The sequence below is a fragment of the Protopterus annectens genome, chromosome 1.part1 (genome assembly GCF_019279795.1).
Source record: "Protopterus annectens isolate FY-2018-M chromosome 1.part1, PAN1.0, whole genome shotgun sequence".
Classification (NCBI taxonomy): domain Eukaryota; kingdom Metazoa; phylum Chordata; order Ceratodontiformes; family Protopteridae; genus Protopterus; species Protopterus annectens.
The window spans coordinates 1330332395-1330358917 of NC_056726.1; the positions used below are offsets into that span (position 1 = coordinate 1330332395).

General features: G+C 47.1%; 1 protein-coding gene across 1 annotated transcript in view; it reads right to left on the reverse strand.

Moving 5' to 3' along the window:
- SMAD2 (SMAD family member 2) overlaps positions 1–26523 on the reverse strand; it is a 1415285-nt gene that overhangs the window by 989040 nt on the left and 399722 nt on the right. The window contains exon 5 of the mRNA XM_044088986.1: positions 24879–25091. Coding sequence (XP_043944921.1) covers positions 24879–25091 — 213 coding nt within the window. The remainder of the gene's footprint in view (positions 1–24878; positions 25092–26523) is intronic.

The following is a 26523-nucleotide window of genomic DNA, read 5'->3' on the forward strand; positions in this document are numbered from 1 at the left end:
GTAACAAACTGATGCAGTGGCTTATCCACTTTGAAATAGTCTGCTTTGAGATGGCCTTTCCTTCTGATCCTGCAGCATATGACACTAGTAACTGCTCAGTTTTTCTTAGAGCTTTTGTCCTGCTCAAGTAGAATCTTAGCTGTCTGTGCACGTCCAAGGAATGCAGAATTCTCTTCCCCTCTGTTCTGCGGATTTGGATAAAAAGTTGGCAGATTAATTATTTGGTTAAGAGCCACACTGGAAACCACCTTAGGCATAAAAGTAGGATTTGTCCTCAGAGACACCCTGTCTGGGTAAAATATGATAAAAGGCTCTACAGCCATGAGGGCCTGTAGCTCTGAAACACTTCTTGCTGAAGTAATTGCTAGCAGCAGAGCTGTCTTCCATGATAAGAACTTTATATCAGCGGTAGAGGCTGGTTCAAATGGAAGCAGGGTGGGTTTTTCCAACACATAATTGAGGTCCCATGCAGGCAACGGTGAACTTCTAGAAGGCCTTAGGTTTTTGGCTCCTGTACGATACTGCTTTAGTAAAGGATGAGAAAAGATTGGTGGCTCTGTATTGTAATGAACCGAAATGGCAGACACAGGGATCTTGATTGCTGAGAAAAATAGGCCTTTGTCAAGCATCTCAGTTAAGTATTGTAATATCTGAGGAATATGTGGTTCTGCTGTATCAGTTCCTTGTGCTTGATTCTAATACTAGGCCTTCTGGCTTCCAAGATGACATCCATCACAGCTTTACTGAGAGGTGTCGTTCGTATGATTACATGATTAGCCATGCTGCCAGGTTCAGAGTCTGTAGTTCATTGTGCAGGATCTGATTGTTTTGCTGGGACAGTAGTTGTCTTTGAGGCAAGGTCCAAGCTGGGTACGGAGACAAGTTCCTTAGGATTGGGTACCAGTATTGGCAGGGCCAGTCCGGGGCAATTAATATCATCTTTGGTTTCTCTTGTCTGACTTTTAGGAGGACCTTGGCTAGAAAAGGCAGAGGAGGAAAGGCATAAACTGACAGGTTTTTCCAAATGAAGGATAGAGTGTCCACTTTCCATGCTGGTCTGTGATGAGTCCTTGTGCAGAATCTTTTCAATTGATAACTTTGAGGAGAGGCAAATAGATCTATGTCTGGGCTCCCCCATTTCTCTGTTATCATGCTGAATACTTGTGGATTTAGTTTCCACTCATGAGGATCCATAAGGTTTCTGCTTAAATCGTCTGCCAGAGTTTTCTGCTTTCCTGGCAGCTATTGAGCTTGAAGATTTAATTGGAAGGTCAAAGCTGTGTCCCACAGTGCCATGGCTAACCTGCAAAGGGGGCATGAGTGTGTGCCTCCTTGCTTGTTTATATACCACATGACTGTGGTGTTGTCGGTCTTTATCAGTAGCTGTCCTGGATGTAGTATGTCCTTGAAGGCTGTTGGGGCATTTTTTAACAGCTAGCATCTCTTTCTAGTTGATATGTAGATGCATTTGATTTGGTGCCCATATGCCCTGAATGCCTCTTTCTGCCATATGGGCTCCCCAGGCATAAACTGATGTGGCTGTTAAGGTTTGGCTGGCAGGGGGTAGAGTGAAGGGCCGTCCCCTGTTTTGGTGACAGACCTTTGCCCACCACAGAAACTCCTGTTGCAGGCAGGGTATGATTGGAATCATTGCTTCCAGACTGTGTGAATGTTGACTCCATAAACTTTTTAGGTACCACTGAAGTTTCCTCATATGCAGTCTTGCATATGGAATTAGTAGGATGCAGGATGCCATGTAGCCCAGCGCCTGCAGAATTTGTCTTGCAGAAGACTAGGTTTTTGTTGCCATCAGTTTGAAGCAAGTAGTCAGTTGCCTTTGTTTGTCTGGCGTGAGGTAAGCCATCTGGGCAGTTGTATGCAAGCTTGCACCCAGGAATGTTATCTTTTGAGAGGGTACCAGTTGTGATTTCTTTTCGTTTATTGTGTACCCTCGGCATGCTAGAAGCCTTTTCATAAACGCTAGGTGTTGCAGAAGAGTGTCCTTGTTCTCTGCTTGAATGAGACAGTCATCCAATTAAGGATATATGTGAATACTTCTTTGTCTGCAAAATGCAATGCAATTACTGCTGCTAGGCACTTTGTAAAGACCCTGGGCGCAGTAGATAAGCCAAAGGGCAGTGCAGAGAATTGGTAATGCATTAAGCCAGCCTTGAATCTGAGGTATCTTTTGCACGACTGTCTTATTGGGACATGCAGGTATGCCTCAAGTCTACAGTCTTCAGCCAGGCATTCTTACCCAGCATGGGCAGAAGCTGTTGCAAAGTTAGCATTTTGAATTTTGGAATGTCTGGATTTGCCACTTTGAGCTCTGTCTGACACAGGAAAGGATCAATGTTTTGTAGGCCCATGTCTACTGAATCTAGGTGGCTGCACTTGTAAGAAATCTTTAACAGTTTGCATAGACTTAGCTTTGTCTTCCATTTTCTTTAAAACCTCTTCTGCCTTAATACCAAACAGAGAATCATGCTGTAAAAGTGCATCTAGCAATTTAGCTTTAACATGATCAGGCAAGTTTCGCTCCTTTAACCAGACATGCCTCCTAATAACAGATCCAGTAACTGCAGACCTGCAGGAGGCCTGTAAAGAATCAAAACCACATTGCAAAGTATGCTTTCCAACTTGTTCAGCTGCATGCAATAATTCCTGCAATTCCTTATTTTCTGCACATTCTAAAATCATCATCATTTTCTGTTTCAGCAATCCCATAACATGCTGTTGGTACTTAAGCATATGAAATTAACAGTTTAACGCCCTGATTGCCAAGGTTGCAGATGTATAAACCTTTTTTTCCCCATCTGTCCAGCGCCCTCGAATCTCTGTCTGAGGGGGTAGGGTTTTTTTTTGCTGTTGAGGCCTTAACTCCCTTTGGGCCCTGTGAAATAGTTTCAGGATCAGCAGCAGGGTTTCTAAACAAATATTTATGAGAGTCGGGGACCCTGTAATACCTGTCAAGCATAATGGGAGCTGGAGGTAAAGAGTCAGGGGTCAGGCTTGACTCCGAAAAAACATCATCCACAATGTCTAACAGGGGGAATGGCTAAAGGCTTGTGCTGAGCGAGGAGGAAATCCCTCAGCCTTTTTTTTGATTCTGAGAAGTCTTGACTCTCCCAGTGAAAATGCTCCCTCAAAGTATGCAAGGTTTCTCCAAATGAATAATCGTCAGGAGAAGATGCAGATGGAATAGACTCCTCAACATCAGAATCCTCATAGGGAGGTAAAGATAATTCTGGATCAGAAGAGGAATCAAAGAAATAGAAACCTGATCTGAAGATTCATAGTCAAGTGTCTTGCCAAGGCCTCTTATCTGGAGGGGGATTGTTATTCCCTGATCTAGATAATAAAATCTTCAGCCATTTTGATCATCTGTTTTTTAGGAATAGAGGCCTGTGCACGTGGCTCAGGTGTCGTTTTTTTAGTTTTAAAAGGTGTCTTTGCCTTTCGTTTTGCAGCTTTAGTCGGTTTGATATAAAAATGTTGAGGTCTGAATACACCCTCAGAAGCCGGTGCCTGCTCAGCGGCTCCAGATCCATCCGAGAGAGATGCATCCATAGGTCTAATACCTTGAGTATCTTGCGGCATGCCAGACTCCACATGGGTGTTGGTAGAGGCCTATGACTCGAAGGTAGTGGGTATGAGGGGTTGCGAAAGCGCCTCACTGAGTACCGGTGACTGGCTTAGGAGAAGCTTTGTCGTCGGTTTTGGATCTCGACTGCCTTTCTCTGTCCTTTTCTTTGCGTTTTTTATGTACTCCGGTAGTCGGATTACTATCAGACGACATCTCTGGGTAGTTAAATCTGTTTCCAAAATACTTAGATGCAAAAATATACAGACATTTAATAGTGCGTTGGTTAAATCCATCACAAAACTGACTGCCAGGCACGTTGTGATCAGGGCCTAGGCAAGGAATACAGTATAAATCGAAATCCTTATGAGGTATTTGCTTCCCACAAGTAATACAATTATTAACTTTTTCTGACATTGGTAAAAAGCAAGAAAAAAGTTTCCCCAAGGGGTAGTTAGCTTTTTTGAAGACTTCGGTTCTGAAACTCAAAACGTGAATATTTCAGTAGTCGGCCGACCGGCACTTGCAAAATGCTTCTGCTTCGGGCACCGCGCGGCAAGAAAGACTTAAGAAAATGGAGTCTGCTGCATGTTTTATACCCCTGACGACCTGACGTCATGGAAGAGAAGACAGCAACCGACGCAGGACCCAAGACTTTGGAATTCAGGCCGACTGAGGGCGACCTGCCAGCAGATTACCCAAATGTGATGACCAACAGTGAAACACGACGATATGTACTCACCATAACATTCCATCTGAGTAGGTAACTTCATTTGTCAGTTCTTGTTAGTCCCCCCCCTTCTGACAAGCCGGTGTGGAATAAAGGTTCCCCGGTAGATGCCATGGTGGTGGCGACTGGCACAAGAAAGTTCCTCGGTTCATCCTCCTGATGAGTCACGGACGATGGACCGTATTGGAAAGTGGATGTTTGCTTCAGCCACCTTTTCTATAAGGGCGCTGAATTATCTGGCACACGTCATTAGGCTTCACCGGGATCTGATGAGAGTACGCTGGGTCTCCCTCAGAGTCCATGGCGGCCGAGGACAAACAGACCTTCTCTACTCGCATGGCCATTCTAAGGTCAATATCTAACACTTCTATGCGGCTTCTCTCCCATGCCACGGAGGGGCGGCTAGAGCCAGCGGAGCAGGGGTCTCCTTGCAGCGCCACGCCTGGCTCCGTCTTTGCGGAACTCTTCAAGGCGTCCTTCGAACGTTCACTTTGACTGTTCTACACTATTCGGCAAAACCGTCCGCGACACGCTACTCCAGAGTGAGAAAGATGGGAAGACGCTGTCAGCCGTCGGAATCCGCTTCTCTGCTCCTCAAAGGTCCTTCTCAAGGAACCAGAGAGAACAAAAGAAGATGTGGTTCCGGAAGTCTCAGGAGTCCCGTCCCACTCCGGACCCTTCGTCCTTCAGAGGCAGAGGAGGGCAAGGTGGATGCCTGCCCAGAGGCAGAGGGGGGGGGGGGGGCCAAAGAATTTCAGGTCGAGAGAACCTTTCTCCGACTGACCCGTGCAGCAGCCCTGAGGGGTTGCCAGACTGTCCCTCTCTGGAGGCAGTCGGGGGGGCTTTTTTCGGAGCATCTAGCAAGTTGGGAGTCCATTACAGCAGATCTCTGGGTGCTCTGACTAATATCCAGAGGTTCCTCTATCCCCTTCCTGAATCTCCCCCCGCTAGCGAAGCGCCTCCCCGATGTCTCACCCAGTCGGAGGGAAGCGGCGGCTTCAAAAATAAAGAAGTTACTAGAAAAAAGGGCCATCCAGCACGTCCCCCCAGAGCAGTCCATGTTGGGCAATTACTCCAGGTTCTTTTTGGTGCCAAAAAAGACAGGGGACTTGAGGCCATTTCACGACCTGTCAACTTTGAACCTGTTCATTGCCAAAGAGAAATTCCGGATGGTCACTCTACAATCTATTCTCCCCCTTCTGCAGGAGAACGACTAGATGTGCTCCATAGACCTCAAGGATGCGTACTACCACATTCTCATGGACAGACGATACAGAAGGTTTCTCTGCTTTTGGCTAGGGGCCAGTCATTATCAGTTCAGGATTCTTCCGTTCGGCCTCACCACAGCCCCCAGGCTGTTCACCAAGGTCATGGCAGTTGTGGCAGCCCACCTGAGACTTCAGGGAATTCAGGTCTTTCTGTACCTAGACGACTGGCTCCTCACCGCCCCCACCAGCCATCTACTCTGATCTACCACAGATTATTCTTTACTCTTGGCCCATCATCTAGGCATTACCATACATTTCAGGAAGTCGTCTCTTCATCCTGTTCAAGTTCTGGATTTCATAGGGGCCAGGATAAACACGCTTCAGTCCAAGGCCTTTCTGACAGCGGACAGGTTACGCACTTCGTCACTCCATGTAATAGCGCTTCTACAGTCCCCAGCCCCACCCGCAGAATTAGTCCTGTGAGCCCTAGGATCCATGGCGGCAGCCATCAGCCTTTCACCTCTTGCTCGGTTGCACATGAGAGTCCTTCAGTGGACCCTTCACTTCCAGTGGTCCCTCCTCCTTCACCCATTGGATTCACAGATTCCCCTAAGAAGGGTTTGCAGGAACTCCCTTCTTTGGTGGCTCCATTTCCGAGAGCTTCGGGAAGGGCGACCGTTCGTGATGCCTCAACCCCAAACCACGCTGGCCACGGACGCTTCTCGCCTTGGGTGGGGGGGCATTGCATGGGCAGAACCGTCCAAGGCACGTGGACCCCTGTAGAGACCATTCTGCATAGCAATGTTCTGGAGATGAGTGCGGTGCTTTTAGCGTTGTAAGCCCTTCAAGACCTTCTTCCTCTGGGGACTATTGCATTAAAGACAGACAACATGGCAGTAGTCTGGTACATCAACAAACAGGGAGGAACCAGGTCTTACCCTCTTTGTCGAGAGGCTATGAGAGTTTGGGAATGGGCGATTTCCACCAACCGCTTTCTGATATCAACGCACATTCCGGGTCGGTCGAACATCCTTGCTGCGATCTCTTCGCGTCTCCTTCAAATGCAAAATGCAGCAAATTTTTCGCTCTAAAATTCCCCCACTGGAGGAGAGTCCCAGAGACGCTCTGGTTTATGCTTGGCCGCCCGGTCTTCTTTATGCTTATCCTTCTCTTCCGCTAATGACGAAATTTCTGCAGAAAGCTCATCGGTTGAGGAGCAAGATAATCCTCATAGCCCCATTCTGGCCTCGCCAGATCTGGTTCCAGTACCTGCGGTCTCGCATCATAGCTCCTCCTTGGGTCTTAGATCCCATTCCGGATCTGATCTCTTATCCTTCGGGATTGCAAACTCCGAACCTGGATGACCTCAAACTCACTGCTTGGTTGATCCAGTTCTACTAGTGGCTAAGACTCCCGGTATCTCGTCTTCCGTAAAATCTATTCTGGTAGCGGCACATAAACCTTCTACCAGGAAGATTTACAAGAGTAAATGGAAGCGTTTTTCCATCTGGGCCAAACATAGGGATTTGGACCCGTTTACGGCTCCCATTCCAACAGTTCTTGAATTTCTGTCCCACATTTTCCACCAAGGGGCCAGCGCTTCTACTGTCAAGGTTCAGATGGCTGCTATTTCTCATTTCCACATTGGGGACAATCTTGGTCCCTTAGCTTCTGCTAAGATATGCAAGACCTTTTTGAAAGGCACCTTTCTGTTAAGACCTCCGGTCAAGAATGCGGTTCCCCCATGGGACTTGACCTTAGTTCTTCAGGCACTAACCGGTCCACCCTTTGAACCTGCAGCTTCCGTTGATTTAAAATTCTTATCTTGGAAAACTGCCTTCCTGATTGCAATTACTTCGGCTAGAAGGGTATCTGAACTTCAAGCCCTTTGTACAAAACCCCTGTACCTGGTCTTCCATAAGGATAGAGCATCTCGGGACTAATCCTTCATTCTTGCCTAAGGTAGCCTCTGAGACCAATATCAATCAAACCATCAATTTGCCTGTGTTCTTCCCCAACTTTCAGAACAAAGGGGAATATAGACTGCACTTGTTGGATGTGCATAGACAATTGCGATTTTACTTGCACAAGACAGCTGCTTCTCGCAAATTGGAGCAGCTTTTCGTGTCTTTCGCTAAGCTGTCCTTAGGCAAGCCTATTACGAAGGTTACCGTAGCTGGATGGATATCCCACTGCATCTTACACGCATATACAGCTTCCGGTCGGCCAGAACCCTTGGGGGTTCATGCTCATTCTACCCGTTCTATGGCTACCTCTGCAGCATTTTGGTCAAGAGTTCCCTTTGACATCTGTTCAGCGGCTACTTGGGCCTCTTCTCATACCTTCATTTTTCATTATAAGCTGGATCTGATATCCAGAGGTAGGGCAGCCTTTGGCTCCGCAGTGCTCCGGAATATCCTTCCTTGAGTACCTCCCAGGTTTTTGGTAGCTGGGGACTTTGTCCCACAGGTTGCTGATCAAATAAAGTTAACTACTTCAGATAAAGAAGTTATGTACTCACCATAACGTTCCATCTGAGTAGGTAAATTAATTTGTCATTAACCGACCCCCCCCCTCCATCCCCCTAGCCTGTTTCGTGGTCATATTCATGACGGAATGTTTTCCTTCTGTCACGCATCAGGTTAGTGTTTCTCTTTCGAGTTTGTTTGACTGACTGTTTTTTTGGTGGATAATTTGGCAAACTCGATCTGAAGACTGGAATGAGGTAGCGGGGTATTATGGGTAACGGGGAGGAGCTGAGAGCTCAGATCTTTAGCTTGGAAAGCTGCCGGCTCAGATCCGGGGTCGGATCAGATACCCACAGCAACGGAGCCAAAGACACACTCACCCCTGCGGATCCGAAACTCGGCTCTCGGCCCCAAGAACTCGGATCTGAAAGATGACCCGATAAACTCGAGGGTAAGGCCGGTGAAGTAGCAACTACTATCGGCGCCGACTCCAAGACAACTCTGATCAGACGGCTCCGAAACCAGATAGTGGATTGGAGAAGGAGCAATGGGTGCAAAGGAAGGGGCTGAGCTCCCTCCCGGAGGGGGGGGGGGGGCAGGAGCACTCCCATCTGCATCTGGGCCTGCAGGAATTGACGCATCATCCGGTCCATATCTGTGCCGGACAGACTCCTGGTAGACCTGGAAGTTGTCGAGGCAGGCCAGGAAGGCCGCCTAGACTACCTCGAAGGTGACCGGGACTCCTACTCCGGCTCCAGAGAGAAGCGTGGAGAACGGAGCCGAGAGGGTGAGGACCTGGAAACCTTCATGGGGGAACAAGTCAATTAAGCCTGCGGAGCCGAAGGGACTGATTCAGCCCGCCGCTTATGGCTCTTGTGCCTATCCCTCTCCTTTTCCTTCTCTCTATGTCTCTTCTCTTTACTAGAAGAGTCCCCGTCTCCCTGGGAAGCACGGGAGGGGAGTCCCAGCCAGGGGAGGGGGAGCTGAAGGCTGGACAGTCGCAGCCACGACTGGTGCCACTGAGGGAGAGGAGGAAGAAGAATCCGGGGGCAAGAGTCCCACCAAGATTAGCTTGTTTCTCCTGTCCCTCAGAGCCCGGGGGTTAAAGGCCGCACAAATCTGGCAGCCCACTAAGTGGGGTACCCCCAGGCAGAGAACACACTGAGTGTGGCCATCCGCTGGGGACAGCTTATGACCACACTCAGCACATTTTGAAAAAATGGCCTTAGGGCCCTCGGCCATCACACTCAAGCACACACCCTAACGCACACAGTAAAGGGAAGGGAAAAAAACACTAATTTACTACTAAATATAGCTAAACAACGGTTTAACTAAACTATGGGTCTACTATACACACAAACACCGAAATCATTTTTTTTTTTTTTTTTTTTAAAACAAAAATACTCCTAAAATTCCTCTCACCTAAAACGCTACGAGCTCGTCTCTTACGCTTCAGAAGCCGCGGCAAACAAGATCCGAGAAGGGAGGTAGCAGGGTGTTATGGGTAAGGGGGAGGAGCTGAGAGCTCGGATCTTTAGCTTGGAAAGCTGCCGGCTTGGATCCGGGGTCGGATCAGATACCCACAGGTTGCTGACAAATAAAGTTAACTACTTTATATCAACTGGTACTGCCCTGTTTGCTGATAAACCACACAACCGACATGTCCGATTTTATCGCAATAGTCCCTGGAGGAAGAAGATCCTGAAGTGCTTGCAATGCCAGAAGCACCGCTCCTCTCCAGAACGTTGATATGCAGATGAGCCTCGTGTTCTTGCCATGTGCCGTGGACAGCCCTACCAACAGAATGCGCCCCACCCGACCTGGGAGGCATCCGTGGTCACAGGGGCAACGGGTTGGGTAGGCACAAAGGGAGCTCCCGTGAACAAGTTGCTAGGGGCTATCCACCAACGAAGGTTCTTTTTGCATGATTCCGTCAGCAGAATAGGGTGATTCAGCGGTAGATATTGGAATGACCACTGGAAGAACAACAGCCATTGAAGGATTCTCATGTGCAACCTGACTAAAGGTATTAACAGAATGGTTGAGGCCATCATTCCAAGAAGTTGAAGAATCCACTTTGTTTTGACCTTCCGAAGCGGAAAAAGACACTGAACTTGTGAGATGAGATGAGGTTTTGTGCTCTTTCGGCGGGAAGACAAACTGTCACATCCACTGTGTCTACCTCTGCGCCTATAAAATTCACAGATTGCGAGGGCAGTAATGCAGATTTTTCCCAATTTACTGAGATCCCTAATAGAGCACAAAGCTGGATGGTGGCGTCTCTGTTTTGGTTAAGTAGATGCTTGGTGGGGGCGGTCAGGAGCCAGTCCAAATACAGAAACACCTGGAATCCCTGACGTCTCAGGTGGGCTGTCACTACCGTCATGCATTTGGTGAACACCATGGGGGCTGTGGTGAGACCAAAGGGCAGAACACGAAACTGATAATGGCTGGCTCCCAGCTGGAACCGCAGATACCTCCTTGATACCTTGTCCATTTTTATATGGTAGTAGGTGTCTTGGAGATCTAGAGAGCACATCCAATAGTCTTTCCCTAACAACGAGAGTATCGACTGCAGTGTGACCATCCAAAACTTGTCCTTTTTCACGGATTTGTTTAATCTGCTGAGGTCCAACATTGGCCTCCAGTCTCCGGTTCATTTTGGGACTAAAGAACCTGGAGTAAGTTCCGGATCCTGTCTGGTTTGCTGGGACGGGCTGGATGACTCTGTTTGAGAGCAACTTGTTGATCTCCACAGTTGCTTGATCCCTGTGATTGGGTGGAACAGCTGGGATCTTCTTGGGAACAAAAGGTGGAAGGGAAAAGGGTATTATATAGCCTCTGGTAACAACTCTTTGTACCCACTTGTCTTGTGTTATATTTAGCCAGGCTTCTGAATACAAAGAGATGCGATCCCTGACTGGCCCCAGAGAAATGCAGTCGGGCCCCACATCAGGAGCGCTGATAAGGCCGCCCTCGAAAGCAACCATGGCCTTGCTGGTACTGCGGACCGCCCCTGCCTCTAGGGCGATGTCTACCATTTCCTCCTCCTCTGCCTCTGGAGGAGGATTCACTGTGTCAGGAAAGGCCCTCTGGGACTTTCTGTACCACATCTTACCTCCCCTTTGAACTTTGGGGTATGGTCAACAGGGGACGGTAAAACGGACTCCCACGGCAGAGAGTCTTTCCTTCCTGTTCACACCGAGTGAGTGTGTCTTTCACCTTGGAACCAAACAAGGAGGAACCATCAAATGGGGCGTTGGTGAAGGTGGACTTAAAAGGCTCCACAAAGTTACACAAGCGCATCCAGAAGTGGCGCCTAAGGGCAACTCCTGAACCCGCTGCTCTGCTCGCTCCATCATCTGCATTTGAGATAAGCCACATGGAGAAGTTAACTACTGAATTTATGGTGGACAACTGAGCAGAGATCCTATCAGGGACTCCCTCAGGACAAGCACCCTGCATGGAATCTCCTAACTCCTTGAGGAGATCCCTCTGCAACCTCGTGAAATGGGTAAGATAGTTCAGAGATCGAAGTGTAAAAGCCGTCGAACTAAATACATGCTCCCCAAATCTGTCCATCTGTCAAGACTCCTTGTTTGGCAGATGAACAGAGGAAGAAGTCTTGGCCAACTCCTTCGTGGCTGACGCCGCCACCACCATGGCATCTACGGGAATGCCCTTAGACAAGAATTCTTTTCTAGGAGGGGCAGACAGGAACTTATTTGGTCTTCTAGGGACTGGCTCCACGGCATCAGGAGTATCCCACACCTTCCGACTAACCAGATCCATTAGCTCGTCGAAAGGCGGAGACACCCAAGAGGCAGAGGGTTGAGACCCGAAAGCCTTCAGGTACACAGACTCATCAGAAGGGTTGACAGTGGGCCAGTCGCACCTCTGTTTAAGGATCTCTAGGATGTCCACAAAGGAGACATCAGAGGACGACTTAGGGGACCCTTCCAACTCATCGAGGTTAGTGTCCAATGTCAGAGACTCATCCTGGGAGTCAATATGCTTCCTCTTGCATACTCTCTTCCGAGGGAGCTCCTCAAAAGGACCTTCTGGGGAGGTCCCGGAAGAGTGGAGGCCAGCTGCCAGTGGCTCCTGAGGCTGTGGGTCTCTGTTGTCTCCGGAGTAGGTACTGAGACCTAAGTGGGAGCCCTGGGGGGCAAGAGTACTTGTACCACTGGCAGGGGCTGTCAATTGTGACAGCACACTCCATCACCTCAAAAGCAGACCTCTGAAGACCGTCCCCACTCTGGAGAGACAAAGGACGGTGCCGGAGCCCGAGGCATCAGCTCCAAGATAGATGCAGGGTCCGAGCTCACCCTGGCGGAAGCACAGAGAGGAAGGCTCGGAACCAATGAAGATAGATTCAAACCCTCCCCCTCAGCGCTGACAGAAGAGCTTTGGTCCCTGGACACGACGTACAGAGCAGAGCATGTCAGAGCCGAATTCGGCTCCAATGCAACAAGGGAAGCCGGAACAGAGGGTTCCTCCATTGGTAACAAGCACTCCGGCTCCGAAAACCCAACATGGCCCGGAAGAGGAATCACGGATGAGGACAAGACTGGTTAGAGTGGCTCCGGAGCCCATTGGGTCAGAGTCAACAAAAGTTTAGGCAGGGCAGACTTCAGGAGTCTCAGTACTACCCTCTCCACATCATCTTCCGAAAGACTCCTGGAAGACCTAGAAGATGAAGTTGGGGATCTATACCTAGCAGGCACTGGAGATTTGACTATCAAGGAGACCGGTAGGGACTCTACAGACCGGCTCCGAGAAGCAGAGTCAACTATTTCCAAGGGTTCAGCAGTCTACACCGAAGCACCTGTGACAGACTCTGAAACCATGGTGCTCTCCTTCGGCTCCGAAGACTGAGGAGTCTAGGAGGCAGACTTTGTTAATAAGGCCGGTGGCTCTCAAACACCAGCTGGTGCCAGAGAAGGCCTTTTTGAACCTTTAGATTTTGAGTCAGATCTTGACTTCGACGAAGCTGTAGAAAAGTACAGTTTTGTACCTACCATAAATGTAGATGTCCGATAGATATGCAACTGCAGTCATAACATACGGGTTGTCCTGCCTCAGGCAGCCCTCAGTCGGCCGAATTCCAAAGTCTGGGTCCGGCGTCGACTGGTGTCGCCTCCTCTCCGACGTCACCACGGCTGGAGTATAAAGGCATCGGCAGACGCCATCTTCTTCAGTGTTTCTTGCCCCAGATGCCAGGTACCTTCCTAGGAAGGCTAAATTTGGTAAATGGATAAAAATAATCCCAAACATGCACAACAGTAATAAACAGATACACCATAGGAATACCCCCAGCTAATGGGAAAAGGGGGTAGGGACCCAAAAAGAAGGATACAGAGGGGTAGGAGGGAGGGAAAATCCGACTGCAGTTGCATATCTATCGGACATCTACATTTATGGTAGGTACAAAACTGTACTATGTCCTTCAAGAATGCAACTGCAGTCATAACATATGGGATGAATACCATAGCCGAGCTGGGGGTGGATGGAACTAAGAAAAGGATGGTGTAGCTAAAATCCCCTGCAGGACTGCCGAAGCAAAGCCTGCTCGGGATCTGGAATATAAGGGCAGGTTGTAGTGCTTGGTAAATGTATGCATGGAGCTCCATGTAGCAGCCTCTAAAATGTCCTTTGTTGCCACTCCTCTTAGGAAAGCTGTGGAAGTGGCCATAGCTCTGGTGGAATGTGGCCTAATATTGGCTGGCACACCTTTTCCATGGAAAGAATAGCAGAACCTGATGCAATGTCCAATCCATTTTGAAATTGTTTGTTTGGAGATTGCTTTCCCTTGCACTCCAGCAGCATAGGCTACAAACACAGTTGGTCAGATTTTCTGGTGGCCTTAGTTCTGTCCAAGTAGTAACGTAGTTGTCTGTGTATGTCCAAAGTATGCAGTAGCTTTTCCCCCCTATTTTGAGGATTGGGGAAGAATGCAGGCAGGTGAATAGCTTGATTTAGAGACACCCTGGAAATAACTTTGGGCATGAATGTAGGATTGGTTCTTAGAGAAACTCTGTCTTGATGAAAAATGAGGAAGGGGGGCACTGCCATGAGTGCCTGTATCTCCGAAACTCTTCTTGCAGATGTGACTGCCAATAAGAAGGCCGTCTTCCATGAAAGAAATTGCATTTCTGAACTTGCTGCTGGCTTAAATGGAGGAAGAGTTAATTTTTCCAACACATAATTGAGGTCCCATGCAGGTACTGGCTGTTTTCTGGGAGGTTTGATATTCTTTATTCCTCTTAGAAACTGTCTTAGCAATGGATGAGAAAACACTGGAGGGTCACAGTTGTATTTTGCTGAGATTGCTGAGGCATGAATCTTTATTGAAGAGTATGAAAGTCCAGCATGAAGTAGTTCTGCCAAGTATTCTAAAATCTGAGGTATACTCGGTAATGCTGAGTCCTGACCCCTGTTGGCATTCCAGATGTTGAATCTCTTCCATTTGGCTGAATATGTTTTTCTTGTGGAAGGTCTGCGTGCTTCCAGCAGGATTTCTTGAACCGATTTTGATAGAGAGTTAGGTGTAGAAATCATGTTAGCCTCCAGGCTGTCAGATGTAATGATTTCAGGTCTTGATGTACAGTCCTGTAATTGTGTTGTGTTAGGAGCAGGGGCCATAGGGTCAGAGGCCATGGTTTGGTCCGAGTTATGGTCAATAGCAATGGGTACCAGTGCTGCCTTGGCCAGTCTGGAGCTATCAAAATACCTGTTGGTTGTTCTGCTTTGATCTTCAGTATCACCTTGGTCAGCAGAGGCAGAGGAGGGAATGCATAAATTTTTAGAGAATTCCAGCTGAAGGAGAGAGCATCCGTCTTCCAGGCTAGAGGATGCTGAGTCCTTGTGCAGAACTTTTTCAGATGATGATTTAAGTGGGAGGCGAAAAGATCTACATCCGGTCTTCCCCATGTCTTTGTCAGTTGAGAGAAAATGTGAGGATGCAGCATCCATTCGTGTGGATCCATGAAATTTCTGCTCAGGTTGTCCGCCAGTACATTGTCCTTTCCTGGTACAAACTGGGATTGTAAATGTATCTTCAGGCTCAGGGATTTTTCCCAGAGAAGCATCGTTAATCTGCAGAGGGGATAAGAATGAGTGCCTCCCTGCTTGTTTATGTACCACATGACAGTGGTGTTGTCTGTCCTTATCAGTAAATGCCCTTGTTGTAGTGATTTTTCGAAAGTCTCGATTGCATGTATCACTGCCAACATTTCCTTTTGGTTTATGTGCAGATGTCTTTCCTTTGGGGTACATTGCCCTTGAATGCATCTGTCCTCCATGTGCGCCCCCCATCCATGGTCTGAGGAGTCTGTTGTAATCATTTGGCCTGCTTGAGGTCTGTTGAAAGACATGCCTTTGTTTTGCTGACTGGCTTGTGCCCACCATAAAAATTCTTTTTGCAGACATGGAATAAGTGGGATTATGTCCTCTAGGCTTTGGCTGTGTTGAGACCGTAAGTTTTTTAAATACCATTGCAGCTTTCTCATATGAAGTCTTGCCAAAGGTATCAGAAGGATGCAAGATGCCATGAACCCCAGGGCCTGCAGGATTTTCCTTGCAGTCAGCTGGGAGAGTTTTGCTAGGCCTTTGAAGTACTCTGGTAAATGCTGCTGTTTTTCCTCTGTGAGGTAGGCCATTTGGTTTTCTGTGTCCAGTTTGGCTCCTAAGAAAATGATCTGTTGGGATGGCAGTAGTTTTGACTTCTGAATGTTGACCATGTATCCCAAGGCCTGCAGTAGATGCATGACATAGTCCAAATTTTCTTTTAAGGTTTGTTTGTTGTCTGCTTTAGTCGTCCAAGTAGGGGTATATCTGAATCCCCTGCAGTCTGCTGTGTGCCACTACTGATGCCAGGCATTTCATGAACACACTGGGCGCAGTAGATAAGCCAAACGGCAATGCTGAGAATTGATAATGCTCTGTCCCTGCAAGAAATCTGAGGTATCTTCTGCAGCTTTGTCTGATTGGGACATGCAGGTATGCCTCCTTGAGGTCCAGAGTGACCAGCCAAGACCCCTTGCCCAGCATGGGAAGGAGTTGCTGCAATGTCAGCATTTTGAACTTTGGCACTATGAGAAAAGTGTTTAGAGATGACAAGTCCAGTATGGGTCTCCATTTGTTTTCTTTTCTTGGAACAAGGAACAGCCTTGAATAAAATCCCTGGCCTTGCTCCTGAGGAGGAACCCTTTCTATTGCTTTTATACTTAAAAGCTTGGAAACTTGAGAGAGTGCCTCTGCCCTTTGATGATGTGGCAGGTCTGGCATGCCTTGTCTTCTTGGTAATGTGTGGAAGTGGAATCTGTAACCTTTGTCTATCAAATCCAGAATCCAGTTGTCCCTTGGTTAAGAGATGCCAGTTTTGTGAGAATAAGGATAATTTTCCGCCCAAGGGTGCTTCTCTTTGAACCTTTGTAGGTGGAATGAAAATCAAGTCATTGCGATTGTCCTTGTGGTGCAGCTGAACTATCTGTACCACTTCTTTGATTTGGAGGTTGCCATTGGCATCCCCTGTAAGATCCTTGGTATTGCCCTCTACCTCTGGCACGTCTGCTTTTTCCCTTTTGAAATTTGCCTGAGCCGGGGAAGGACCAATTCTTTGAGGGCAAGTTTCTGCTGAATCTGGGTGGCTGAACCTGAAGGAAATCCTTGACTGTCTGTACTGACTTTGCTTTTTCCTCTATGGATTTCAGTACATCTTGTGCATTAGCACCAAAAAGCTTCTGTTTTTCCAAAGGTGCATCAAGTAACTTTACTTTAACATGGTCAGGCAAAGACTGATCCTTTAACCAAGCATGTCTACGTATCACAGCCCCAGTCATAGCTGCCCTACATGAAGCTTCCAGTGCATCATAACCACACTGAAGGAAATGATTATTAACCTGCTGAGTGTTATGTATATGATCCTGCAATGCCTTTTTATCAATAGGCTCAGGCGAGGCTAACCTTTTCTGTAAATCATCCAGGAGAAAATCCTGGTACTGAAACATGTGAAAAAGGCAATTTAGTGACCTCATGGCCAGGGTAGTGGAAGTATATACTTTTTTACCCCATCTCTCCAGGGACCTTGCTTCCCTGTCTGCTGGCAGTGGGTTTTTGGCAGAGGAGGTAGCCACTCCCTTGGGGCCCTGTGAAATAGTTTCTAGATCCACAGAGTGGGCCTTAAAAAGGTGCTTGTGAGTGTCAGGGACCCTATAATATCTGTCCGGCTTGACAGGAGCCGGAGGAAGAGAATCAGGGTTAGCACTGGAGTCAGAGAAAACATCATCCAAAACATCCATAACAGGTGGAATAGCTAACAGCCTGTGCTGGGGAAGCTTGAGGAAGGTACGAAGCCTTTTCCTGGAGTCAGAGAATTCCTGACCCTGCCATTAAAAATGTTCCCTCATGGCATGTAGGACTTCACCAAATGAGAAATCCTCTGGAGGGGAGGCAGAGGGAATTGATTCCTCAGCAGAGTCCTCGTAGGCCTGGAAGGATTCTTCTTGGGTATCAGAATGTTCAGAATCCCCAGAGGCTTCATCCGAAGAGAGGTCGTCCGCCTGCTCAGTTCTGGGCCTTTTCTCTGCAGGTGGCTGAGAACCCCTCTCCGGATGAGGCTGAGACCCCCTGATAAGGGAAATAAGATCAGCAGCCAGAGACATGATTTGTTTATCAGAAGAAGGGGCCTGGGCAGTAGGTCTAGGATGGGCCTTGGCCTGACTAGCGGCCTTAGCACGTGCAAAGGCCTTGATGGACATGGATACAGGGGGCCTAGCAGCCCCACGTGCAGGCATAACCTTGTCCACAGAAATGGTGTCGGGTAGATGTAGAACTTCGATTTCCGGAGGAAAATCAACAACCGGCACCGGAGAGATCTCTGAGACCGAAGGTCGTGTTAATGCTGTGTCGTCGGTCTGGAGCGGTGGAATTACCACTTCCGAAGGGACCGGAGCACTAGCAGAGGGTTTAGGAGTAGCATCAGTAGTGGATGCGGGCCGAGGGTGTCGGTCCCAGTCCTTGCGTTTTTTAGCAGATTGGGTTGTCGGTTGATCCGATGGCATAATATACGCAAAAGATTCACCGAAAAAGTTCTCTGCGAATTCTGCCCGGCGGCTGAGAGTGCGCTTATTAAAGCAAGCACAGGCAGCACAGGCCGAGACGTCGTGGTCTGGGCCCAGGCAAGGAAGGCAGAGAGAGTGAAAGTCCTTATGAGGTATTTGTTTACCACAAGACAAACAATTATTAACTTTCTCAATTTGTTCTGACATCGGCTGAGGCAAGAATAAATGTTCCCCAACGGGGTACTTAGCTTTTAGATGACTTCGTACTGAAAACTCAGGAGCTGACCGACCGGCACTTGCGGACTGCTTCTGCTTCGAGCACCGCGCGGCAAGAAAGACTGAAGAAGATGGCGTCGGCCGATGCCTTTATACTCCAGCCGTGGTGACGTTGGAGAGGAGGCGACACCAGCCGACGCCGGACCCAGACATTGGAATTCGGCCGACCGAGGGCTGCCTGAGGCAGGACAACCCATATGTTATGACTGCAGTTGCATTCTTGAAGGACATCCAGATAAAGCTTCCTTGAAGGTTGGCTTCAGAAGACCCTTGACTATCATTTTGTTCTTTCTCTCCTGCAACACTCTAGGAGAAAGCATGACAGAACAAACATGATTCTTGCAAATGAATGGCTCCCAAGCAGTAGACAGATAGTGTGGCCATCCGTCAAAGACTAATTCTGGGAGCACTTCATACATTTTTTTAAACCCAGAGGGTTTGTGCTCCTTGCTATTCCTTAGACATTGCAACACACAAGCAACCAGAGCAGAAAAGAGAAAGATTGAGGACTAGGTCCTCTAACTAAAACAGGCCTAGCCCTGCAGTAGAATTACACGAAGACTAGGTCCACTAAGTTAAACGGGCCTAGCCTGGTGTAAGAAAAAAAACTAGGTCTTTCACTAATAGACAGATATTCAGTCACACAGGAAATATTTTCAAATAAAAATACAGTGGAGTAGACACACGAGGACTAGGTCCTCTAAGTTAAACGGGCCTAGCCTTGTGAAGAACCGGGTCTTCTAATTCAAACAGACCAAGTATACCACAACACACACACACTCAAAGGATAGGAGAAAAATTTGCAACTGTAAAGTAATTAAGACTTTAGCGGGTCCCCGCTAAAGACCGCCAGTCAACAATAAACGATTGACAGGAAAATAATCAATAGGAGCCCCTACTGATTAAGAATGGCGAAACTGCCAAACTATCTATCTAGACAAATCGCAACCGCGCCTAACTACTGATACACAGGAGATTACTACTACTGGTCACGCAAGACCACAAGGCATTTAAGAAACCCTAGAAGTATACTTTCCAGTAAATAACAGGAAAACGGCAAAACTGCAAACAACTAACAATTTAGGCAAAAAGCACAACTACGCCTAACTACTGGTACACAGGATACTACTACTATGGTCAACAAAACCAGAAGTCAATTAAGATAAAGCACTATCTATATATATTTTCAGTAAATATGCAAAAAAAAAAAACACTAGATAATGAAAAAATACAAGAAACTTAGCCAGTGCCAAGAGAAGCACATCCGAACTCATTGACGCAGCAAACGAGATGGGGATTGCACTGGTGCACCATGGGATACCTGCTTAGCCACAAGCCAACCTGAACCTGAAGTCTTCAAGCTTGAAAATCAGCCAAGTCGGAGCAGAGGATCGGCTCCGAACCCATATGTAAAAATGAAGGTGAGATTGGACTACCTAACATTGTATATTTATCCCCTTTGGGAAAAAAAAACATGTACCCGTGAATTACCACATAGGTGGCAGTACACTAAACACAGAAAATGTGACGAGACTTAGGGACACGGGTGGACAGTGGTCTCTCCTTCGATAACCACATTGGCACAACAGTCAGGAAATCCTTCTATGTGGCACACCTCATCTCTAAGGGCTTTTCATCCAGAAAAAAGGAGGTTATTGTCCCACTGTATTCATCCCTCATTAGACCCATTATAGAATACAACGCCCAATTTGGTATGTACCTCTCAAGACATCTGCAACAGCTGGAAAGACCGCATAAATACTTCACTGAAAGAATCACAGGCCTATAGAAGATGCCCTATGCTGACAGTCTAAAAAAACTCCAGCTATACTCTGTTGCATATCGTCTACTCAGAGGCGATCTCTGCTCAGCATACAAGGCCATGTCAAACCCAGAGCTGTTGGACATGCTACACTAAGAAATTCCAATCCTTCAGAGCCACACGCTCCAGGGATCTAAACCTTGTCATCACAATGAACAAAACATGCTGGAGGGACAGGTTCCTGACCCAGAGACTCCCCAGACTCTGGAATAGATTGCCCATACATGTCAAGCACAGCGCTTCTTTGGCCCTCTTCAAAAGAAACCTTGATGATTGGATGGGAGATGGGAAATTCTCCCCGGGGATCCCATCAGTCACCCTGCTAGAATGGGGTCCAAGGAAGTAAATATTGTGGGGAAAAAATAGCCAGGGAATTGTTATGACTAGGCTTGTATAGGCCTTAGGGCCGATAGCCTAGTACCAACCTATGAACCTTTCGGATTCCCCATTTCTGAGTTATTAGGGTGAAGGTACTTCTGATGAGTTGCAACTCGTGTAGGTACACAAGGTTTCTGTTTAACTAGTCTGCCAGAGAGTAGAGAGCCTGGTAGGAACTGTGCTAACAGGTGTAGCTGCATGGAAAAGGCTGTGATCCAAAGGGTCATGGCCAGCCTGCATAGAAGGTAGGAGCAAGTCCCTCTCTGCTTGCTGATGTACCACATCACAGAGGTGTCTGTTTTCATCAAGAGAACCCCTGGAGAGAGAAGAGGTTTGAAAGCTATCAAGGCATGCTTTTTTGATTGATGTGCAGAGGGGACTTGCTGTGGGTTCCATTGGCCCTGTATGCACCCAAAGCGTAGTCCGATGCATCTGTGGTGAGGGTCTGGGCAGCGGGGAGAAGAGCAGTCCCTTGTTGTGGGAGCATACTGTTGCCCACCAAAGAAATTCCTTTCTGAGGCAAGGAATTATAGGTAGAAGAGTTTCCAGGTCTAGAGAGTGTTGACACCAAAGGCTCTTTAGGTACCACTGAAGTTTCCTCATATGCAGTCTGGCATACGGAATGAGTAGTATGCAAGATGCCATGAACCCCAGAGCTTGCAGATCTTCCTTACAGATAGCTGGGGCCTGGTGGCTAGTTGAGAGGAAGCGGCAGTCAGGAAAGTTTGATTTTCTGGTGTAAGGTATGCCACCTGGGATGCTGTGTCCAGACTTGCTCCCAGGAAGATTATCCTTTGAGTGGCCACCTGTTTGGATTTATTTTCGTTGATTATGTACCCTATGGAGATTAGTAGGGTCTTTACAAAGGCCAGACACTTGGTTAGCTTTTCCTGGCTGTCTGCCTGAATAAGGCAGTCGTCTAAGTATGGGTAAATTTGAATATTCCTTTGTCTGCAAAAGACAAGGGCCGGAGCCAGACATTTTGTGAAAACTCTGGGAGCAGTAGATGAGCCAAAGGTAAGTGCAGAGAACTGAAAGTGCTGAAATCCTGCCCTGAAGTGGAGATATTTCCCGCATGATTCCCCAATAGGAATGTGGCGGTAGGTCTCGTTTAGATCTAGGGTGGCTAGCCAAGTGTCCTTAGAGCGCATGGGTAGCAGATGCTGGAGGGTGAGCATTTTGAATTTTGGTATCACCAGGAAGGTGTTTAGAATGGATAGATCGAGGATGGGGCGCCAGGTGCCCTCTTTTTTGGGCACCAGAAAGTGTGTGGAGTAGAAGCCTTGGCCTATCTGTTCTGCAGGAACGTGCTCTACCACCCTCAGACAGCAGGGAAAGGATTTGCTTCTGAGCCTCTGCCCACTGATTTGGTGGTAGATCTGGGAACCCTTTTGGGGTTCGAAGGGTGTGGAAGGAAAATTTGTATCCCTGAAACACAAGGTTCAGAACCCATTGGTCTTTGGTAATGGTGGCCCAGGTGCTTGAGTGAAAGGAGTTTTTTCCTCCTAGGGGTAGTGAAGGTGGGCAGGGGGGTGGATGAGGCGAATCATTGTGAGTTCTTACCATAAGGAGGTGTCTTAAAACTCTCTAGTTTTGAAGTGGAGGTAGTCCACTGCTTAGATCTCTGCATTCCCTGGGGCTGCTGTGGGGGGGGGGGTCTGTTTCCACAGGGCCTAGGCTGGACTGGTTTGCTTGGAGGGACAATGCCTGCTGAACTAAGGGGGGCTGGACCTGTAAGAAATCTTTAACTGTTTGCATTGATTTTGCTTTTTCTTTCATCGTTTTTAAGACCTTTTCTGCCTTACAGCCAAATAAGTTATCTTTGTGCAAGGGGGTATCCAACTATTTAGATTTGACATGGTCTGGCAGGGGTGGTTCCATAAGCCATGCATGTCTTCTAATGACAGATCCAGTAACTGCTGCCCTGCAAGACGCTTCTAGGGCATCAAAACCAACCTGCAAAGTGTGTTACTTGACTTGCAGAATGCATTAAGTCTTGTAAATCTTTAGATTCTGCCCAAGCAGGAAAAGAAGACATTTTTTGTTTAAGGAGTTCCAAGGTATGTTGCTGAAATTTCAGCATATTAAACTGACAATTTAGTGCCCTAACAGTAAGAGTAGCTGAGGTGTATACTTTTTTACCGCATCTGTCCAATGCTCGGGAAATCCCTGCCTGAGAAGGGTGGGATTCTTAGCAGAGGTTGCTTTAATCCCTTTTGGCCCTTGAGAAATGACCTCAGGGCCAGCTGTTGGTAGGGCATCAGTAATCAAGCTGGATTCAAGGGAATCATCATCCACAACATCCAGGACTCGGGGGATGACCAAAGGTCTGTGTTGTGGAAGATCTAGGAATTCCCGGAATCTTTTTAGACTGAGGGTAGTTCTGACTGTCCCACTGGAAATTCCCCCTTAAAGTATGCAGGGTTTCCCCAAAGGAAAAATCCTCTGGGGGAGAGGCTGAAGGAATGGAGTCCGCTGCATCAGACTCCTCATAAGTGGAGCGGGGTCGCATGCCTTCATAGTCAGATGCATCATATTCATCTGACACTTGTTCAGACAAAACTATAGGGGACAGATCTCTCTTCCTTTTTGAGGGGGTAGCTTGGCTTCTCCTGATCAGCATGATAAGGTCTTCTGCCATTTTAAGCATTTGAGACTGAGGCAAGGTAGCAGGTGCCTGAGAGTGGGTCGGTTTCTTGGGTGTGGTTCAAACCCTGGGCTTAAGAAACTCTGTTTTTGAAAGAACGGTAGTTGTGAAAGAAGATGTCAGTTTGTGTCGAGATTCGGTAGTGCAAAGGACTTTATCGGTAGCTGGTGCCTGCTCAGCGGCAACAGACCCATCCAAGGTAGAGATGACTGCAGGATCCTTAGTTGAGTTTTTGCGGCATATCGAACTCCGAAAGTGTCTTGGTAGCGACTTGCGAATCAACTGAAATGGGCATCAGGGGCTGCAAAAGCGCCTCACTTTATCGGTATCGGTAGCTGGTGCCTGCTCAGCGGCTCCAGACCCATCCAAGGTAGAGATGACTGCAGGATCCTTAGTTGAAGAGTTTTTGCGGCATATTGAACTCCGAAAGTGTCTTGGTAGCGACTTGCGAATCAACTGAAATGGGCATCAGGGGCTGCAAAAGCGCCTCACTGAGTACCAGTGGACAGTCGACTAGCTTAATGGAAGCGTCGTCAGTAGGTTTGGACCTGTGCGGTCTTGTCTCTGTCTTTATCCTTATGTTTTTTTTTCTGAAGATCTGCTGTCAGATGGCTTACCAAAGCCATATCGGAATTTGAGGACTATAAACGAAAATATCTGGCTACAATAAGGGCCCAACGACTGATAGTTCTGGCGTTGAACAAAGCACAGAAGTGACAACGGGGGACATCATGGTCTGGGCCTAAACAAGTGACACAGTAAGAGTGGAAGTCTGTGTGGTATTTGCAATCCACAGGCGAGACAATTAACTTTTTCTGACATCAGGTGGTGCAAGAAAAAAGGATCCCCAACGGGGTACTCAGCTTTAGAAGACTTCAACTTCAATTCGGAGACTAAAACTCTGGTAGCGGCTGACCGGCACTCATGTGAACTGCTTCGGGCTCTACAGCAAGAAAGATTGATGTAATGGCATCGGCTGCCTTACTTTATACTACTGACTACCTTACGTCAGTCCTCAAGTGACAGCAACCGACACAGAAATACTAAGTCTCTGGTATTCGGGCCGGCCGAGGGCTACCCTGGCAAGGATAACCCAAATGTGATGACTACAACCGTGAAACACGAAGAACATCATCCTTAACTCCTCTCCAGACCAGAAAACAGTGAAATTAAATAATGATTTGTGCTGTCCCGGGACTTTTGTGCACATGTGAAACAGTCATTTGCTTCAAATGATCACATTTTAGTGCGGGTTGCCACATCTTTGTTTTATGACCATCTATTTTCTAGAATTTGTGATCTTACTTTGCCCTCTCTCTCTCTCTCATGTGTACAGTGGAGTTATTACATGTAAGGCAGTACAGCGTGTCTTGCCTCCTATTAAAAATCAGTTTTAACTGCATACATACCATGAACAATGGAGTTTCACTCATTTTTGCGATCTTCTGCTGTTAGGCATCCGAGTTCTACATATGAGCGCTTTTTTCACAACCCAAAGTGACAGCATTAATACCACCCTTTACAAAGTTCTGCAGTCATATAGCACAAGCAAGCTCAGTGACTATGTACTATAGAAAATGTGTCACTGAATACTGCTGGTCTTTTATTACGATATTTTTAAACACTAGTCCACACATTAGTTCTGTAACTTATTCTTAGACACTTGTGCCAAAACAGCTACATAAAAAGCTAAAATACATACCTATGTGTCGTCTGGTCATCTCCACTGTTGCATTTCTGTTAACATTGGACAACAAGCCTAAACAAAACCTTTCAGAGTTGGATGGGTCTGTGAATCCATCTACAGTAAGTGAAGGTTGTGAAGCATGGAAAGTTTCACCTACTCTCTGATTCAATTCATAATATGCTATTGAACACCAAAACGCTGGCTCAGAGTACGTCACTGGCTGGAGATCTGGCAAAAAAAAATATGTTAAGGAATAAAATTCTTCTGTACTATGGGAGTTTTAAGCTGAAAAACAGCATAACCTACAATAATTAAAAAGCAGCATAGCTGCATGTGTTCTTAGACAACATACACATCTGTAACAGACATACAGTTTCCGTTACTTAATGCTTCAAAAGAGCATTTCAAATGGGACACAGATCAGTTTAGTTTAAAAAACGTGGCTGCTATCTGTTAAGATAATCAGTACTATAAAATTACACAAGCACTCCGCAACATCAAAGTCACTCTACAGTAAGGAATTACTATTCATTAGTTCTGGGAAGAGATGCCTTATATTTAGACCTTGTATTTTAAGTACAAATAACCCAGAGATAAGCAGAACATTTGCACAGCATTTTTACCTACATGCCAGAAATGATGCACTCTTATCTAGGACATGTCTATGTCTTAAGTTTTTAAGAGTACACTTATGAAGCTGAAATCACTGCGAATGCATGCCAGAAACAACATTAGTTTTGCAACATTTCTATCCTGCATCTAGTAGTAGCACTATTTTAAGCTCTGGTGATTATTAATAATGCAGAAATCTTGCTGCACAAAATCTGTAGAATAATCAGACTCTTATCTGAAAGACTGAAAAGTACAGTTGTGCAAACTTACCATAAATGTAGATGTTAGAGTGTATTCACTGTTGCAGTCATCACACTTGGGTTATCCCTCCAGGGGTAGCCCTCAGTCGGCACGAATACCACAGGCTTAGTATTTCTGCGTCGGTTGCTGTCGCTCCAGGACTGATGTCAGGTTGTCAGTGGTATAAAATCAGGCAGCCGACGCCATTACATCAGTTTTTCTTGCCCCAATTGTCAGGAGCCCCCAAACAGGGAGCTAGTTTATGGTGGAAGAACACCACTAGTAGAAAGTAAACACTAAAAATTCCCTGTAAGGCGCGAGGAAGAGAGAAAGAGACACAAGCGGGATTGGAGGGTGGGAAACCAGGACTGCAACAGTGAATACACTCGAACATTTACATTTATGGTAACTGTACACAATTGTACTATGTTCTTCGTGTTCCACTGTTGCTGTCATCACACTTGGGTTGATTCTCAAAGCTGCAAAGAGTGGAGGCAGTCAAGAAGACTGGGGGCTGGTTAGGGTGCCCTTCAAGACTGCTGTGGCAAAGCCTGCCCTGGATTTGGAGAAGACAGGCAGGTGGTAATGCTTGGGTGAAGGTATGAACAGAAGTCCATGTTGCAGCCTCCAGGATGTCTCTAGTGGGGACCCCTCTTGAGAAAAGCTGCAGAGGTGGAGGTTGGAATGGTGGAATGCATCTTGATCCCCTTTGGGGGTGGTTTCCCATGCTGTTTGTAGCAGAAATGCATGCAGTGTGCTATCCATTTGGAGATTAAGATATGGCCTTGCCCTCTGCCCCTGTTGCTAA